Raw genomic sequence first — 17,997 nt, forward strand, 5'->3', positions numbered from 1 at the left:
ACCCAATACGTTTTAACTTTTTATCTCAAAAGGAGAATATTTTTATTCGTTTGTCTTGAAACAAATCCATCTGTAATAGAAGCTGAGTAATTCAAAGATGAAACATAAGCATTTTTTTTAAAACATTCTTTTGTGAATTGAATTAGTGCTCATTAAAGCGAGGGACTGAAAACATTAGATAAAGCCAGGCATTGTGCAAGTTTACCAACACAGCTCTATTAAATCACCTTGGTTCTCACCTGCTAATCCCTGATACTCCACTCCTGGATCTTTCTGGAGCACAAACTGCTTATCATGCTGAGTTTTAATAAATGTAAATAGTGGTATTTGGGATGGAAACAAAGGTCCTCTAAGCACTAAGATGAAACGTTTACTGACACTTAACCTTGGGTCTACCTTAGGATAAAAAATGTATAATGGATACAAACATCTTCAGTGCATAAACCAGCCACTAACTAACCTGTGTAGAAAGATTTCTCCCATAGGAAGGTTATTCTATAATTGTTCATTGTGGATTTCTTGCACTGTCTACTGTTATAGGGAAAACATCAGATTAGATGGACCATATTTGACTAGACTGATTGTGTAATTAGGTGTTGGAAATAAAAGACTGGTGCACTATCCCACTGCAACACCAATCCCTTGAAGGATCCTAGAGAGAGGAATCTCTAGTAATTATCTAACTTTAACCATAGTAAAAGCTTTTAATTAGAAGAGGACTGTTTTCTGAGTATTGCATCTTTTTGATATATACTAACAGTGACATTGAATTCTACTGCTATCTGGGAAATCAGGTTTTACGAGTGAATTTGGAAATCTTGTAGGAGGAGCAAATGGAGATAAAATGTTTCCTCTCTGGGCTTCCAAACATGCTGCTTACAGAGCACCCCTTATTGGATTTTACTCAGAGTGGCATTGGTATCACTGGCCATCCTTCAAATGAATGGAATACTGATACAATTTTGAAGTCTGTGTACTAAAGGAATTCAGTTTTCAGAATAATCTTCATTATGTTACATGGCCTCACAATTTCATTTTCACTATACTTTGTTAGCCCAGCATTTTGATTTTACTCTCTCTTTGCAGACATTGTTAATGGACCACACCCGCTTTCAGGAAATGCAGCTGGAGCTTGAACAGCTCACCTTGACTGGTGCTATCCTCCTGGTCATGTTCAATGTAGTAGGTGCAGCGCTTTCCAATCTGCCAGGGTTTGCTGACAAAATCAAAACCATTATAAAGGTGTTGTTGACAGGAATGCACCTTCCGTGAGTATCTGAATGACTCCTACAGAGCATTTCTCAACTATGTTATGTTCAATTGTGGAAGTGGTGTTCAGTGGCTTAATTTTGTTGTGATCCAAGTGAGTATTGATTGCATGGGCTTCTCTTACTCTCTTGACTTCAAGAAACTTAGGGAAGGATAGAAGGGACGAGTGATTAGAATGGAGGGCTTTCACTCACGCAAGCATACAAGGCCAGCAGTTTTTTCTAAAGAAATTAACCACCTTATTCCTTTCCTCCCCATCCGACATGCCTGTGCCAAACAATTCATTTGCTGTCATTACTTATTTCATGTGAAGTCTTCTACCAAGTCCACAGCCTTTTGTTGGCAGTTAATCATGCTTCATAGCTTGGACCAGTCTCCCTCCATCCTTCACAAAATCGTTTGTTCTATACATGTGTGCAGACACCTGTTGGTTTAGGATGACTGCCATAGACAGTGGTGGTGAGAGGAACCAGTGATTTGTTAATATATAGGCTGCTCAAATCAATATAATTGGACTGATTGTAAAGAGTCAAAATAAATGACTAAGCAACAATCCTTAAGGAATGGTTTACTCCTTCATGTTCTCTCTAGATCCTTTAACCTGAGTGAATCTTTGGCTACTGTTGGTGAGAAGGTCTGTGCTGAAGTTAATAGCTGTCTTTCCCAACATGGATTCACGCCATTCACAACTGAGAAAGAGATTGCGCTTAAAGGACAGATCCAGGCATTGGGAAACTCTGACAACACCATATGCAAGTTGATAGGTAATCTTGGAGTGTATATGCAGTGTTCTCAAACATGCTTTTTTCTTTTGCTACTAGTAAACTCATTGAATAACCTGTTTTGTATGATTTAATATTGATTATTTAATAACACTTGCTTCTGATGTATGGTGAGCCATTAGACAAAGTTGAGTGCCTTACCTTGACCTCTTGGGCAGCTCAGCAACTCTGAAAATCAGGTCAGAATTTTCAAGTGTAGTTGCCCAAGTTTCAACTGTAGAAGTGATCTTTGAATTCCTAAACTTGGATCTTCACTGAACTGTCCAGCCACCTGCATCACCTGAAGTTGTAATTATTTAAAGTGATGATCTTTTCAGACAGTAGAACATAATGTTGGGATCTATGCTCGGAGGAGTCTCTGGACTGAAGTACCTAACACAGGGTGTGCTCACCTTTTTTTTTTTTTTTTTTGGTAATGCACCATGGAGGAAGATCACATGCGTTGTTCTTGTTTTGTATTTAAAAACACCTTGGTCCTTTTCCCCTCCTAGATTCTCGAATCCAGACATTTTTGGAGAGCTATCTGACTTCTGGTCATCAGAAATCGTTTCCTGCTATTCCTGGGGGATTAGGCCCTATTCAAAGAGAGATGGAAGAAATTGCTGTCAAGTATGTTCGCCTTGTCAACTATAACAAGATGGTGTTCAGCCCGTACTATGATGTGATCCTCAGCAAACTACTGAATAAGGAAGAATCCCAATTGTTAGGGTAGTCAGAAGAATCATCATACCAGTTTGTATGCTATCTAGATAGTGTTAATTTTGTCTGCTAAAAAAAATTGCAATTAACTTGGCTTTGGAAAATGGCATTCCATTAAAACATAGTTTTATTACTGTAACTCAATAGCACTGATTCTGAAGGGGAAAATTATGTACAAGTTAGGATAGGCCCTTTGAATTAAATGGTAAATAGATGCAATTTTAGCATAACAAATTATGTTTGTTAATTTTATGGCTGTAGTTTTTGCTACTGAGCAGATGTTAGATAAGACTAAACAATTGTACAACCAGACTGCATTTTTAAATTGCGGATTTTGTGGGAGGCTTTTTGTAGCATTCTAACTCTCCAATTTACCATGAAGTTAGTGTATGTGTTCATCTAGCGAAGATTAGCAAAGGTCTCTTCCATACTGAGTGATTTGGCCTTCTGAAATCCTATTTTAACAACTGAAGAAATAATTTAAAATTTGAGATGTAAGAAACTTTGAATAATGGTGGTTAAGAGCAGGCCCAAACATAGCACTTTATTGTAATAATATAAGGCTCCTAGTCTTTCTGCTAATCACATTTTTCTATAGCAATTTTTGCTCTCTGTCTGCAAATAAGTTACCAAAAACATGATATAATTATATTTTGTAGTGAACTTTCTGGTTATCAAATAACTGTCTTCTACTATGTACAGTGTTACAAGGGTGATCGTCTATAAGATTGCAGCTGTATTTATCTCTTTGTAAAACTTTCAGGTGGGCCAAGAGAAAAATGTTTTGATAAGAGTGGTATTTCTTGCCTTTCTTTTGCTGGTAGTTGACTCCTTTTTATGTGAAATACTAATTTAAAAAAGTAAACATTTTAACATTTTCAGAAGATGGATAAAGTCTTATGCATTGAATTTCAGGCTTGAGGAAATTTCCTTTTTTTTTTTTTTCTTAAAACTGTGTGACTTATCAGACAATTGTATATGCTCATAGTTTCAGAAATATCACTGAAATTGAAACATACCAATAATTTATTAATATTTTAAACAGTGACTTTAAAAGGTATAGTAGGAAATGAACTATTTAAAGTTCATTTGAAGTCATGGGAAAATATTATTTAGTGTTTTAGATGCTTTTTCACTTTTTACAGATGTTATTGAACTCAAAGTATTTTAGATTCTTGAGAAGATAACTAGCAAGATGTTCTCTAAATGCACTCTGAAGGATTTCTGATCTTAATAATTCATAAAATATGGAAATTTAAACTTTTCTTGGAAGTAAATATAAGGTTTAGGACAGTTAAAAGCAAAATTGAAACTTTCTTCAGCTGATAGAGCCTATCAGGTTTTGAGTAAGAAATGGTTGCCAAAGTTCTTAGCATCTCAGGTAATATAAGGTGAAGTGAGCTCATGTTAATAAATGATAGGTTGGTACCTCGTCCTAAGAGTTCTGGGGCGGGGGGACGCTATGACAAAAATAGAATATTTATTGTATTCTAAAATGAAGAATTTAAGAGGGCCTCTTTTTTGACACTATTGATTAATAAAATAATAGAGTAGTTGACTAGTCAGTCACATTCAACAGAACAGTGGTAAGAAGGGAGGTACCCTGGAGTACTTATTCTAATACTTACACTTCCCTTTGCATTTTGAAATTTCATTAGTTCCTAGGGCTAGAACTGAGATCGGATGTACGGCTCTAACAGTTTTCTGCTCTATGGGGAAGATGGAATAAAATAACAATAGCTTTACTTGCTTGATGTATCACCACATTAGCGAATTAAATTAATCTCAAACTTCGGTTGCACAATGTGAAACAAAGCTTACCTCATTTTTATGATTACAAAACTAACGACAATATTAGGAAACCATTTTCTTTGTTGGATGGTTCTTTTGGCTGAACTCCTGAAAATATATATTTGAACATTCTTTAGTAAATTGAAATAAGTAGCTTAAGCTCAAAAGTTTATCTAGCACTATTTTTTTGGTACTGTCCATGTTCTATTCTACTCTTGGTCTCACTGGTACACCTCAATCCCTTTGTTCTCTGCCTGTGGCACATAATAGTCTAGTCTTCTATGGGTTGTAATACTTTGGCCTAATTTCAGTTGTTGGGTTTAGTGTGCAGGTGCTGGGTGGTACTGGTGGCCTGCGATACACAAGAATTCAGACTAGATGACGCTGACCTTTAAACGCTATACTTTTCCTAGATAGACGTTACTGAGGGCTATTAGAGAGATACATTTCTTGCTCTTGTCCTCAAGCATTGGTGGTACATTTCTCCATACCTTTGTGTAGCGTCAGTGTGATCTTAACTCTCTTGTGTATTCGCAGTGGATGCTTCAAACCTATTCCAACAGATAGTGCTCTTGAATTGCAATGGCCCAAATGCTGCTGCAGCTCCAAAGCTATGTTTTGGTTTTCACCTCAACAATTCCTGAGAGAGATGAAGGTTAGAAAACAAACTACTCTGCTTGTGATATTCTTGTTTATGAGATCTAAGTGTACCGGTTCTAAATTGCTGGGGAAAAGGACATAATGCGCAAAGTGATCAGTACATCCTTCTAGTACCACTACATCCATTTTTGTTATGATGCGAGGGCAGTGGTATGGGATAGGGAGGAGGGACATAGAGACACAGCTGAACTGTTTGTTTTGTTTTTTTAATGGAATTTATCATTTTCACACTCCTCTGTACATTCTGGTTCTCAGGCCATTGGCACAGTTCCTAGTGTAATTTCTAGCCCAGTTTTGTAGATTCAAGTTGTTAAGTGAAAGCTCCCAAACTTCTGACTACTGTACCCTGAAACCTTTTGAGTGATTATTTCAAGGTAGAAACAAGACCAAGACTGATGCCAAAATGAGAAGTAGGAGTCATGAGCTGATAGCCTTAATCCTCAATTTCACATCCTAACATTTTCAAACCTGGGTCGTGTGCTCAGCCCTCCTGAAAATAAAACTACTTAAATCAGATGGAGTTAACCACCCAGGTCTGAAAATCTTTGGAGTAGGTGTCTAAGTGAGGAATAAGCACACCAGTAGCAGATGAGTGGTGACTGACACAACTCGCTCTCAGCCCAATATGGCTTTTGTGGGTGACTTTTCTTATTTATGTTGTGCTATAGAAGTGTTTGGGAAATCCTGCACAGAGTTCCAGGCTTAGACTTTAGTACCTCCAGTGGTTCCCCTACCAGCTTTGTTTAAAAATACACTGAATCTGTTTTGGTTTTCTTACTACATTTATCACTGATCGCTTACAAACCAACCTACAAGCTTAATGCTAAACTGAGCATACTGAAACAGCAGAGACTGCATATGCTTAGCATCCATTGAGTAAATGCTGTGATAAGTACAGTGTCAGGATGGGTGATTCACTGTATGGATAAGCAATGGTCAAATACTGAATTGTCAGATAAATGTATACTTGCTTAATGTAGGAGATCATTAGACAAAGCTGCAAAGTCCAGATGTCCATGAGTGCCAGCTCCTGCTTACTGTTCGCAACACACACCTGTGCATGTTGCTCATGTGGTCAGTACAGCAAGTCCTGTCTTTCTTAATATTGTGTTTTGTTCCTAAAGCTTTATTAACTTTACATTTTTAAAAAAATCTGGGTAGCAGGCACATTGGTCAAGTATGGGGTGCTGTACTAACTGAGAACCAACGACTCCATGTTTGGACTTTGTCAGTCTTGCAGATAGTGTAAGTTGCTGCTGTGTTGTAATGTTTATTTTGGGCATTTGTTACCTATTACTAAATTGTAAGTGTGTTTTTTTTAAGTTACTATATGTCACATTTCAGTTACTTTCCCCAGGTGTTCTAATTGTTGGGTGACAAGCAAAACTGATAAATATTCTTCTCATAAAGTCCCTTTAAAAAATAAATTCAGATAAGTATGGCAACGTAAGCTCTCAGGCCAGCAACTGGAACCTGATTCAACTTCTGTGTGTTGCTTCACGCAGCCACATTTGCTCCTTAGTCTAGAGTTCTGTGCCAAACAGATGAGGGCCTCCCTCTGTAAATATCCCCCTCTACCTTGTTTCCCATCAAATGAAAGTATGGTCCTGGAGGTTACTAAGCAATTCCTATTGCAAATCCAATTTACACAATGTGAAGAATATACTTTACTGGCTGAATATGTCCACCTCTTCAAATCTCACTAGCACCACTAAACTACAGCTCTCCACATGAGTGGTCGGAATTTGTTTGTCTTATGTAGTAAGAGCCTGTATAATCTGGAGAAAAAATAATGCTCTAATTATTAAAGTGCAATGTTGAATATTAAGGTGCAAGTTTAAATGCAATCTAAGAGATGTACAATTACACAGAAGCTGCTTCTAGAAGTACCATTAACTTATTTGAAAATGACTGCAGTGGTTTTAAAAAAAAAAATCTTAATATATTTAATAGCTTGTTTTTGCCTGTAAACTAAAGACAGTAATGATGGATAAAATTAATGCAGGACTAACAGTACTTCTGGAAATTTCAATATACAAAGTGTGCATCTGATAACTTATCTTGCTGTGTTGTCAGTTCTTTTCATTTTAAATTGCTTTGGAATGAGGAAATGCATTATCTTCCAATATTTTGGGGAGGGGGCAAGGGTAGAACTCTGAAACCATCATGAGGAATTACCTCCCAACAAATTTCTCTCTTTTGAGGCTGCTTTGTTTGGTTGATGTAAGAGTATATACATAAAATCTGAATGAGACATGAAGTTTTTGATATCTTTTTATTTTAATGGAATGTTTTTTCCATTTTAAAACTACAAAACAGATTCCATACATTCTGCCATAAATAAAAACAAACAATAAGGCAGGACACTACATGAGCAAACTGAGAACAACTGTTTTCCAGGAACTGTGAATTAAAAATGCTTCACAATTATAAGCCATCCAGTTTTTAAAATAAAACTGTTGAAAGCCTCACAAGACTTCAAGTGGTAGATGTAAACACACTTGAAGAGGAACAAAATGCAATTCAGACATTTTGTGCTATTGTTTTTGAAAAACCTAATTTTGTTTAGAGCACTTTCTAAGACTCTGCTGATCAAGAACCATACAGTATAAAGAGGCACCACAGTAACAAAACCTCATTGCTGAGATGTTTGTTAAAAACGGTTGTCCCTTTTTAAACATTTGACATAAGAGGCAAAAAAATCTCTTAATACAAGTCTTTCACAGTCTGATTTGGAACTTGTTTCATCGGATTCTCTTTTGCTGTCGTGCTCTGTAGATGTCATGTACAGGAGGAACCACGGATCCCTTCTCCTCTTCATCGTCAGAATCTTCATTTGGTCTCTTGACAGCTTTATTGAACATGGTATTATTTTCCACAGGTCCATTGCCTTCCACAGTTAATTCAGGCAGGCCTCCGGTAATTATTCTTACAGCTTCATCAACAGCTTTGGAACAAGAAAGATAAATTGGCTTCAGAAACAAACTGGTTTTTCCTTGATGAGGAAAACAAGTCAGCAAATTATTAAGATGCTCTGGACCCTCTGCAGGTGTACTGAGACACACTGCTGAAAACAGAAGAGAAATGAGTTGCCCTTTGACACCAGGTGAGAGTCAGGATTTCCTACTACTGCCTTTGACAAAGGCTATGCTGCTATAGAAGAGTTAAATCAAAGTGTGCTGCCAAGGGGGGAATAGACCTCACATTGAGGACTGTAGCTTAGTTTGTTAAAGCAGGATGTTTTGGCTGTGAAATGTTACATTTCAGAAACTTCCTAACAAGTCATTCCTGCCACATTTCTCAGTTTCACTTAAGAATAAAGTTAACAGTTCTGTAATACAATGCTTGATTAGAATTTAACAAGGACATGAAAAAAGATGGTTCATTTAAGCTACTGATTAGATCCACTGCATTTTGGACAATGAAGAATTTTGCCATTTTACTCCTTACAAATGTTTGAGAGAGAGTTTTCAGGATACTATAACTTAAAAAATTAAGGCACCTTCTCCATTTAGGAATTCTCAAAATCTCAGTCATCTCAGTAGATGTCAATTTTGCAAGAAAAATGAGTGGGCTGAAAACTATACTCTACTGCATGGGAAAACATCTTCAGGAAAAAGTCAAGTGAAATTTACTGCTCTGACTTCTGAGTCAGGTCAGCTGCATTCAACTTTCAGAAAGAACTGATGTCTAAAGTACTCTACTCCATAAAAGGAAAATGCTATCTTTAATGTCCCTGCCTATGGTGACTTTCTCCTTTAACAAGAGACTTAAGTTTCAGGTCTGGTCACTTTCTCAGCATCTTCCCCCTATATGGGATCTCTCTGCAGCCCTATTGTGTCATGTTCTACTCTGAGCTAGGAGTTTTATAGGGGACCAGACTCATAAGGTAAAGAAAGACACTTGATCAATTTCGATCACTTTTTGAGTATACAGCCCCATTCTGAACTGTTACTGCATAATGGCCAATGCTTTTTAAGTTTGTGAAATGTGTATGCCCAGGTCCAGCCCTGGGGTTTTCATAACTCAGCTAATAAACCATTCACCAAAGGAAATTAGTGCACTAACAGAAACAATAATGAATCAGAGAATTACAGAAATATACTGACCCAATAATTCTCATTTCTTTATTATAGGGAAATCTCAGATAATCAAATGACAGCAAGCAGCAGCCTAATCTCAGTACAGACTTCCTCTGTAAGAGGCTATATAGCTATCCTCATACTCACCTTGCACTGCCATGTTGCTACTTCAATGACGGGGGGAGAAAAAAAAAAACAAAAAAACCAACACTTACTTTCTGGCATTTTGCATCTTCGAAAAATCTCCATGAGTTCATCCACTTGCACAAAAGGCCCCTGTTATTGGAGAAGAATTTAGATGACTGACTAGGAAATACGTACACATTACTGGAAGCATTAAGTAGCACAGTATATATAATTCATTCAGTAAAGCACTCTACTGAAGTGTCTGTACCAGTTGTGAAGCCTGTGGAATATATTAAATTATTGAAACAAACCTGAAAACACACAGGAGGTGGAAGGAGCTTCATTAAAACTACAGCAGCTGGTGGGACTGGAAATACACCGCCTGGCACAGGATGCAAACCTGGAGCTATTGAGAAAAAGAACAGTATAAATCAAATGTGAATGGCAAAGTAATTTAAGCTTTCGAGCTCTTGTATATGACAGAAATGAATAACGGGCAGACATAATCTAAAAGTACATTTTGTCATCATCTTCAGCTATCTGAATCCTAAAGTATAAAACAGTAGTTCTCAAACTTTTGTACTGGTGACCCCTTTCACATAGAAAGCTTCTGAGTGCGACCCCTCTTTTAAATTAAAAACAATTTTTTAGATATTTAACATTATTAAAAATGCTGGCGGGACTTAGGGTGGAGACTGACAGCTCATGTCGTTCGTCCCCCCCCCCCCCCCCCCCCCCCCTCACGACCCCGAGAGGTCCCGACCCCCAGTCTGAGAACCCCTGGAATAAAACAACCTACATCGTCTTATTACAGCTAGCAGAAGCCTCGGGGCCAGATTCTGCAACCCTTTATCATGCTTACTTTAGTCTTGCCTCTGTTCAGCAAAGACTTAAGTCTATCCCAATCCAGCAAAGCACCTAAGAACCAACTTAACTTTAGATGTGCATAAATTCTTTTGAAGTCCCAATGGGATTTAAGCAGATGCCTAAAGTTGATGTTTTTCAGAACAGGGGCCTTCATGAGTAGCTCAATTAAATTCAATGGGATGGCTTAATCTGAGTTAGAGGGTGGTAACAGGCCCCTGAACGAAATCTTTTTAACCTGAACATGACTAAACTCTTGACTTACGTGCTAAATGTCTTGGCTGAAATGGAATCATCTGCTGTGTGTCTGGTTTTGGGTATTCAGGTTTTCTGTCTACTTCATCTTTTAGAACAGGCACTATAGAAGGAGCCACCACGGGGTCTGGAATTATGGCTGCTAACTTGGCACGTGAGACATCCTGAAAACACAAATTAGAGAGCACTGAACCAGGGAATTTAGTAATTTCATGTTTTAAATTACACAAAGCAATATCATAGTAGGAATTAAAGATAGATTGACAATCTCAGCTACGTTTTTTCTAATGCTTTCTGAAGACATTGGGTTCAATCTATTCAAATGACAGTTCTGCTTTGAGGCCCCAGCTGAGATCAGACTCCATTGTTCTAGGCACAGAACAATGATTTAGGGCTTGTCTAAATACAAGGTGTACCAGCTTAACTTAAATGGGTTTAAAAACAGTTAAACTGATGCAAATCACGGTGTGGACACACTTTTTTGTGTGTGTTTAAACCTGACTTATAATGGTTCATCTTGCATCTGCAAAACATTTTCTCTCATCTCATTTGTGGAAACAGCTGAACCATTTTAACTGAAACGTCACCAAAAAAAGAAAAAACAATGTCAGTATGAGGCCTGCACCCAGCATTGGAAATTTTAGCTCAGCAGAAATTTAGCAAAATAATAAGATACTGTTTTCAGTATCTTAAAATGGAAAATTTTAGGCAACCTTAATTAAAGGCATTGCTATTTGCACCATCTGAAACACCTGGTTGTGTCTGTATATTGTGTGTATTTATAAACATTTTATGTTAAAAAAAAAAAAAACCTACACCACACACACACATATTGTTAAGTATGAGTCCACGAACAAAAAGCCTGAACACCAGCTCTGCTTCCAACAAGGATTGTTTGTAAACAATGGTTAGGCCCAGTCCTCCATACATGAGCAGTTCAATTGAAGCCAATAAGCCAGTTCTCATAAGGAGTACTCACATGAAGCAGGCTCGCGTGATCAGGTTCTTTATGAACAATTTTGGAACACAACAAGTGACTCTGAAGCACCCTTTCTGAGAGATGTGATTCCAGTGTCCTTCCTCTTAGCAGAAGTGGGAAACAAAACAATCCTTCCAGCAAACAAGCTCTTATTGCTCTCACACTTGTTTACCTATTTCACATTGCACACAAAAACCATCTAGTCTTATCCCTCAATTACTATTTCCCCAAAACTTTACATATCGCAAAAAATTAAAACATCAGAAAAAAATACACTCAGGAAAAACTAAACTGGTCAAAACATTCTTGGAGTTTAACAGACCTAGAACTGCTGGTACCACAGATCAGATACAAGCACTTGGCACATTCTATTAAATAGTGACTGACATGCCTGAGGCTCTCAGCACTAACAGAAGTATGGTGGTTATTAAAGGCAGTGTCAAATCCACCTAGGACAGGACAGGCAGATTTTCTCAGTCCTCCTGCTTAATATCATGTTCAATCTCGGTCCAATCCTGCCATCAAAGTCAATGGGAGTTCTGCTATTGACTGAACAGCAATTGGGCTCATTGCTCTAATATTTGTCTTTTTGATGTTTGTTTTAGCAGAGGAATGTCTGATCTTAAATGCCCATTGACTTCAGCAGGAATTTTGCTTGAGTAAGGATCTCAGAATTAAGCCTGCACTGAGGATTTGGGGACTGCAGGGCAAAGGCATTACTGCACCAACCTTTTGTTGATGGAGACAAAAACTGAAATATTAATTTAGGCAAAGTAGTGTGTGTTAGTCATGTTCTCTGCCCCCCAATAGTTAATGCCTGGCACTCAAAGAACCAGCAGCCTAGGACTGCTGGAAGTTTTCATTTTACCGCCCAATACCATTCCAAGTGAAGGACTGAACAGAAAGGCTGTGAGAACTACATTAATTCCTGGTTTAACTTGGAGTTAAATCAGGGATGAATTAGACCGATGCTTTTAACTCCATTCTAGATCACATCTGGGTCCAGCTAAAACAACTAAAAATTAAAAGGAGCTTATGTTAATAACAGCCCAATCTTGCTTTATTTGAAACTCAGTGGCAAAAATCAATGGCAAAACTTCCACGGGAACAGGATCAGGCTCAAAAAATGAAAGAATAAACCCTAATAAAAAAATGCACCCCATTTTTATTTTTTCTTGTCTGTCAAGGAAAACTTTAAGGCAAGTGCAAGACGAGGTGAGACAGTGTTACAGGATTGCACCAGATCTCAAAAGAACTATCACAAAATTAAATTTTCTCAACTACCTACCTTGTAACCAAGAGCTTTAAGTTCACTTGCAGAACAAGGGTACAAATCCATGAACTTGTACCTATCTACCAGCAGAGCTGTCTCTTTACCCTCGTATTCTTCTTTGAAGGCTGTAAACCTCCGTTTTTCCACTTTAAGTATACTAGCTAGATCACCAATGTTACTTTCAAAAGCTAAAAACCGGGCCCAGATTTCTCTGCGAAAGAAAACAGGTAAAGGGAATGAATGATTGTTTGGGGGAAAGCTATGCTGAATCCCTCCTACTTGTAAAGATACACAAGATGACAAACTCCAATAAAAGGGATTAGGAAGTATGGACATTACCATTTAATAAATAACTTCAAGTATCTATTTTATGTGCATGCATAATAGGTAACACTAATACTATGCTCCTAATAATCTCTTTCATTTTTATAACACCTTTCCTTCCAATAGACCTTATAGCATTTTACAAACTATATACAACAAGCACCACTGCAGTGGTGTGGAGGGCAGCAAGAGAGAGAGACCAACCAATGCACCGTGTTCTGCACAATGGTAAATCCCAACTTCTTTGCAGAAAATCCCACACAGCTTGGTAAGAAGGGATCTGAGCACATATACCTGGGCTTAATTCAACTTTCATTTTAGCTTTCCCGCCCACCTTTGAGGAGAATTTGGCTTCTCAACTCTATACCTCAGTTCCCCTTTCTTTGAAATGTGGAGAAAAATTCTTCTTTCTCAGAGGATCAGAAGCAACAAACGGGGGCATGAATGAGCAGAGCAGTGGAACATTTGACTATGATGCATAGGTCTTGTAACGTAAGGCTTGTGTATGTTTCCCTGGGGGGAGCACCTGGGTTTGTAGTCTTGTTGGAAGAACTGCCTTTAATAGAGGAGAGGGTGGAAGCATGGCTGACAGGGTTAAGGACTAGATAGGAAAGGGCTGCAAACTCATCTATGATCCTTTTGGATTGTGGTTATTGCTTTGTTTTTTGTAAAGTCCCTCTCCCATCAGTTCCCATCTCACCTTCTCTCAGGTGCCTGCATTATTCCCCACAATCTTTCCCTTCCTTTCCCAAAATGGCAGGGAACAATAATGTGATCATCAGTACCACTGGCTAAAAAAAGTGGTGTATATTCACAGTGCAGGAAGTTTTTGTGCTACGTTGTCACCAATGCGGTGCTGAGCAGCTTCTGGAGTCCAAAGGGTGAATTCTGTGCCCTTTCCTTTAGGTGGGATTACAAGGGAGAGTACACCTGCAGCAATTCTTCTAGTTAATTTGTGATGTTTAAGCTTTAAAGGAGGGTTTTCAAGGATAGAAAAACAAAATAATTTGACAAACTTACCCAGATTTCTCAGGTGGGAGGCTTCCTGAGGTTAAAACACGTTCAAACAAAACTCTTGTATTATTGTCCTCTAAAAAAATAAAAATATATAACAATTAAAAAGTATAAACATTAAATCCAGTTCCAAATCTGTTTCTATTAAGAGAAATTTATCATTCAAGTGAAAAATAAGATTGTTCCAACGATACGATGCTCTGACTTTATTTTATTTTCAATAAATAGGATTCAATAAACCTTAATACGCAGCTACAGCTGTATCAATATGCAAGTCAATACTACTGTGGTGGTATCAGGAAATGCAAAAGCCTCCTGCATGGACCTCTCAATTTTATAGATACTCTCTGTGGTGGAAATGGAGTTGTTGTGTAACATATGAATACTGTATTGTGACCTGGTTATTGGGTTTTTCACGGTATGAGTATGTTGGTTTAGTTTAACACCAGGCTATTGGAAAAACAAGCAGGAAACAGGGACAATAACTTGAGATAACCATCCATCTGCCAGCAAGGTACAATGCAGGAGCCCTTTGCTTTGATGGTCTCTCTCTGACTGACTGCAGAGTTCCCCAAACTGGTTGTGGGCAGCAGGGTCCAAGTCTGAACTCAGCAGAACAAAAACCTAAACTAGTTTTAAAACAACGCCCCATCAAACGGGGAAAACACAGTTAAGGGGAAACAGACTGACACCCAGACCAAGAGGTTCAGGCCTGGCTAGAGTCTCTATAGAGATGGTACTCCTCTAGATAAGAAAGAGATGCATATAGACCTACTGTTTTAAAATCCTTTTTCTCTTATGCTATGCTTTATTTCTGCTGTTAAAATCAAACAATACTTTGTTTTGAAAAAGGCTGTCTGATCACTGTTTGCACCACTGGCCACAAACTCCTGAAGGGAAGAAACTGCAGATACTAAACCCACTTGGTCTTGCTGGATAAGCACGACTCATTCCAGGGGACAGTAGTCCAGTCCCTGGTCCAAGAGTGGGATTCCACCTCAAAAGCAGTAAAGACTCAAGGCCTGACAGTTGAAGGGGTGCACTTAAGAGACCAGTGAGGGGTCAGGGGTGCAGATAGCTCAGTAACTGTGAGACCCACCACCACTATTGCTGTGATGCTATCCTGTCCTGCTGGTGAAGTTCCAGCTGACACTGCGTGTAATGGTACATAGTAAATTCTTATCTATTCATCTGATTTCCCAAAAATCCCCCTATGCCTGCCAGATAGTTACAACAACAAAGGGGCGCTATTTTCAAAAATATTTACTGTGAAGCTCTTTACCTTTGTTCAGAAAAATCTCTAAAGTGAGCAGGTGGACGGTTCACTGGTATGTGATGTCACGAAGTCTTTGTTTTTTTCCATGTCTACATCTGCTCTTATGAGAATTAACACAAATATCCATTTTCTCAGAGGGATGTTAGGAGGAACTGGATTTTTGTACAAACATCCCCTTGATTCAAGTCTGCCCCCTCTTCAAAATCTCTCTTAAACAGAGAAAATAAATGAAGCGTGCCAATTGAGCTATTAGATAATAACTAAGGGTTACACTGTTATCATTTAAATGCCAGTGTAGAGAAAGGAAAGTGGTGCAAGGACAGGCCCAAATGGGCCAGTATGCGTGGATGGATAAGCAACATCACTCACAGCTGTAGAAGACCCTCCATGTGAGCTCAGCAGTTTGGGGATCTGATGAATCTTTAGAAAGCATGGTTGGGCAGGGAAGGAGACTAGAAAGTTAGGACAAGCCACTCTCCCGACTCTTCTCTGAATCTGTGAAACACCACAGCAGCTACACACACAGCCTCCACTGCAACCCCATACCTTTGCTTCAGACAGCTCCAGTTTCTTCTCCGTTCCATTAACACCCACACTAACGAGTCCTGCAGTGGCAGAGTGTGACGAAGTGGGACTGTTCTTAATGTTTCCTCTGAATACTGTGTGGGTGCCTCAGTTTCCCCTATGCATTTCTTAAGTCTCTAGGTGGTGGGATAAAGGCCAGTGTGCATAAATCACTGACACTCTGTCTCCCTGGCAACAACAGGCCAGGGCCCTTCCCCCTTGCAAGGAAATAGCTAAAAAGATCAGGTAACCTCCTGGCCCGGGAAAGAGACAAAGCCCAAAGAAGGAGGGGCGGGGGGAGGGGGTGGAGGGTCAGTTTTGGAGCTGGCTGGGGACTAGAAGTAAGGGAAAACGGGGATGTCTGGCTTGCTTGGCCCCAAAATGGACCCAGTGGAGGGGTCCCGTTCGCTAAACCAACAAGCTCTGTTTTAAACCGTGTTCCTGTCATCTAATAAACCTCTGTTTTACTGGCTGGCTTAAAGCCACATCTAACTGCAAAGTGTGGGTGCGTGCAAAACCTCTGGCTTCCCCAGGACCCCGCCTGGGTGGACTCGCTGTAAAAAGCGCACGAAGGGGCATATGCGAAATGCTCCCAAAAAAAACACCAAAAGGTAAAGCCGTGTAAGCTTCTTGCCCTAAAAACAGTCTGCTCCGTGGAAGAAAAGGCTCCCCAAAGTCCTGACTGGCTTTGTGGGGAGCAGTTCCAAAGCATCGCCCGGGGACTCCGTGACACACAGCCCTGCTGCTAGCTGCACAACCGGTACACTGACACTGCATACCTCCCTCTCCCCTTGCACATGGATGGCTTTGTATCCTTGGAGCACTGTATGCCCCCCTTATCAATGGTCTTTGCCCAGGACACGCCAACACTAAGTTGTCAGTTAATTCACAATACTACTTTGAATTTTGCTTTTCCCATCCACTGTTGGAGAATGAGTTTTATTTGTACTTGTGAAGGTCAGAAAACTGGACCCAGAATTCTGCAGTCACTACAGGAAAGGATCAATCCATCACTGCTGTTGAGTACTTCTGCAGACAGACTTTTTAAGCCCCTATGAATCTTTGTGCCCAAGGAGTTAGATTTTCCTAACACGTTTTCCACTGTCAGCTACAGATGGAGTGAAACTGCCATAGTGGAAAGTACTTAATGACTTGGAAAGCCCACTCTGTATAGTGATGAGACAATATGGGATCTCAATGTCAATTCACTTCTGGATCGTCACTGTGCAGAAAATGGCACTTTTTTCAAATCAATCACACAGGTTTTGTGAAGAAGATTATTGCCCTGTAGGAAGGAATTCAAACTTGGACTGAAGCCAAACTCTCAGAGAGTGAAGGTTAATGTTTCATTAGTAGCCCTCCTAGTTCCCAAAGCTTACCATTAAGGTGAGACAGATAGTCAATATATGCCAGTACATATTCTGGAATGTCTCCATATTTCTTCAGCCCCAACTCAAAAATCTTGAAGGCCACTGACTTGTCCTGCAAATGTTAAAATAGCATTATTAGCTTCAAAAAGCAGCACAGCTATTAACACTTCATTAATCCCAAAGAATATGTCTGAGTTTACCTTACTACAGTAATACTCCATCAAAGCTGCCGTAACATAGACATGATGGCGGGTCCGGGCATCCTCTCTTGCTTTCTTAAATATCATTCTTCCAGATTTGATGCCTTCTGCCCGCCTTGCAAATTTCATATACTGTATATATACCTAAAATATACATGATGATTTGTTCAGCACACAAGATGATATCCAAAATATAAAAGTATTAAGATATGAAAGAGATCCTTTGGGCATATCTAAAATCCACTCCAGCCACAAAATATAATAATTCATAATATAAACAACACATTCAGATAAGGTAGCAGCTATGAGGCAGCATCATGGAATATAGACTGCGCCACAGCTTTAACCTACCTATTTATTTTTGGCACGAGGCCTGTATAAAATTATAACGATAATCAATATTAAAATTCTTGAGGCAGAAGAGGTGGTTAGGTGGGTATTGAATTTACATAGGCTATTGCCTTCAGAG

The 17,997-nt window shown here is 39.0% G+C and overlaps 2 protein-coding genes and 1 long non-coding RNA gene across 9 annotated transcripts in view; 2 read left to right on the forward strand and 1 right to left on the reverse strand.

Annotated features, from left to right (window-relative positions):
* TCP11L1 (t-complex 11 like 1) overlaps window positions 1-7,455 on the forward strand; it is a 29,001-nt gene extending 21,546 nt beyond the window's left edge. For all 7 annotated transcript variants that reach the window (XM_034769933.1, XM_034769928.1, XM_034769932.1 and 4 more), the window contains 3 exons: window positions 1,087-1,268; window positions 1,861-2,033; window positions 2,543-7,455. In XM_034769933.1, coding sequence (XP_034625824.1) covers window positions 1,087-1,268; window positions 1,861-2,033; window positions 2,543-2,763 — 576 coding nt within the window. In that variant the 3' untranslated portion in view covers window positions 2,764-7,455. The remainder of the gene's footprint in view (window positions 1-1,086; window positions 1,269-1,860; window positions 2,034-2,542) is intronic.
* A 6-nt stretch (window positions 7,456-7,461) lies between these two features.
* The window catches only part of CSTF3 (cleavage stimulation factor subunit 3), an 80,923-nt gene continuing 70,387 nt past the window's right edge, over window positions 7,462-17,997 (reverse strand). The window contains exons 14-21 of the mRNA XM_034769926.1: window positions 17,529-17,672; window positions 17,338-17,440; window positions 14,125-14,194; window positions 12,796-12,991; window positions 10,539-10,692; window positions 9,721-9,815; window positions 9,499-9,559; window positions 7,462-8,148 (exon numbers count right to left, since the gene is read on the reverse strand). Of these exons, the coding sequence (XP_034625817.1) occupies window positions 7,946-8,148; window positions 9,499-9,559; window positions 9,721-9,815; window positions 10,539-10,692; window positions 12,796-12,991; window positions 14,125-14,194; window positions 17,338-17,440; window positions 17,529-17,672 (1,026 nt within the window). The 3' untranslated portion in view covers window positions 7,462-7,945. The remainder of the gene's footprint in view (window positions 8,149-9,498; window positions 9,560-9,720; window positions 9,816-10,538; window positions 10,693-12,795; window positions 12,992-14,124; window positions 14,195-17,337; window positions 17,441-17,528; window positions 17,673-17,997) is intronic.
* LOC117877130 lies at window positions 8,148-9,562 on the forward strand. The gene is made up of 2 exons (XR_004645621.1): window positions 8,148-8,307; window positions 9,338-9,562. It is a non-coding gene; the product is annotated as an uncharacterized LOC117877130 (long non-coding RNA).

This window comes from Trachemys scripta, chromosome 4, assembly GCF_013100865.1.
Source record: "Trachemys scripta elegans isolate TJP31775 chromosome 4, CAS_Tse_1.0, whole genome shotgun sequence".
Lineage (NCBI taxonomy): Eukaryota > Metazoa > Chordata > Testudines > Emydidae > Trachemys > Trachemys scripta.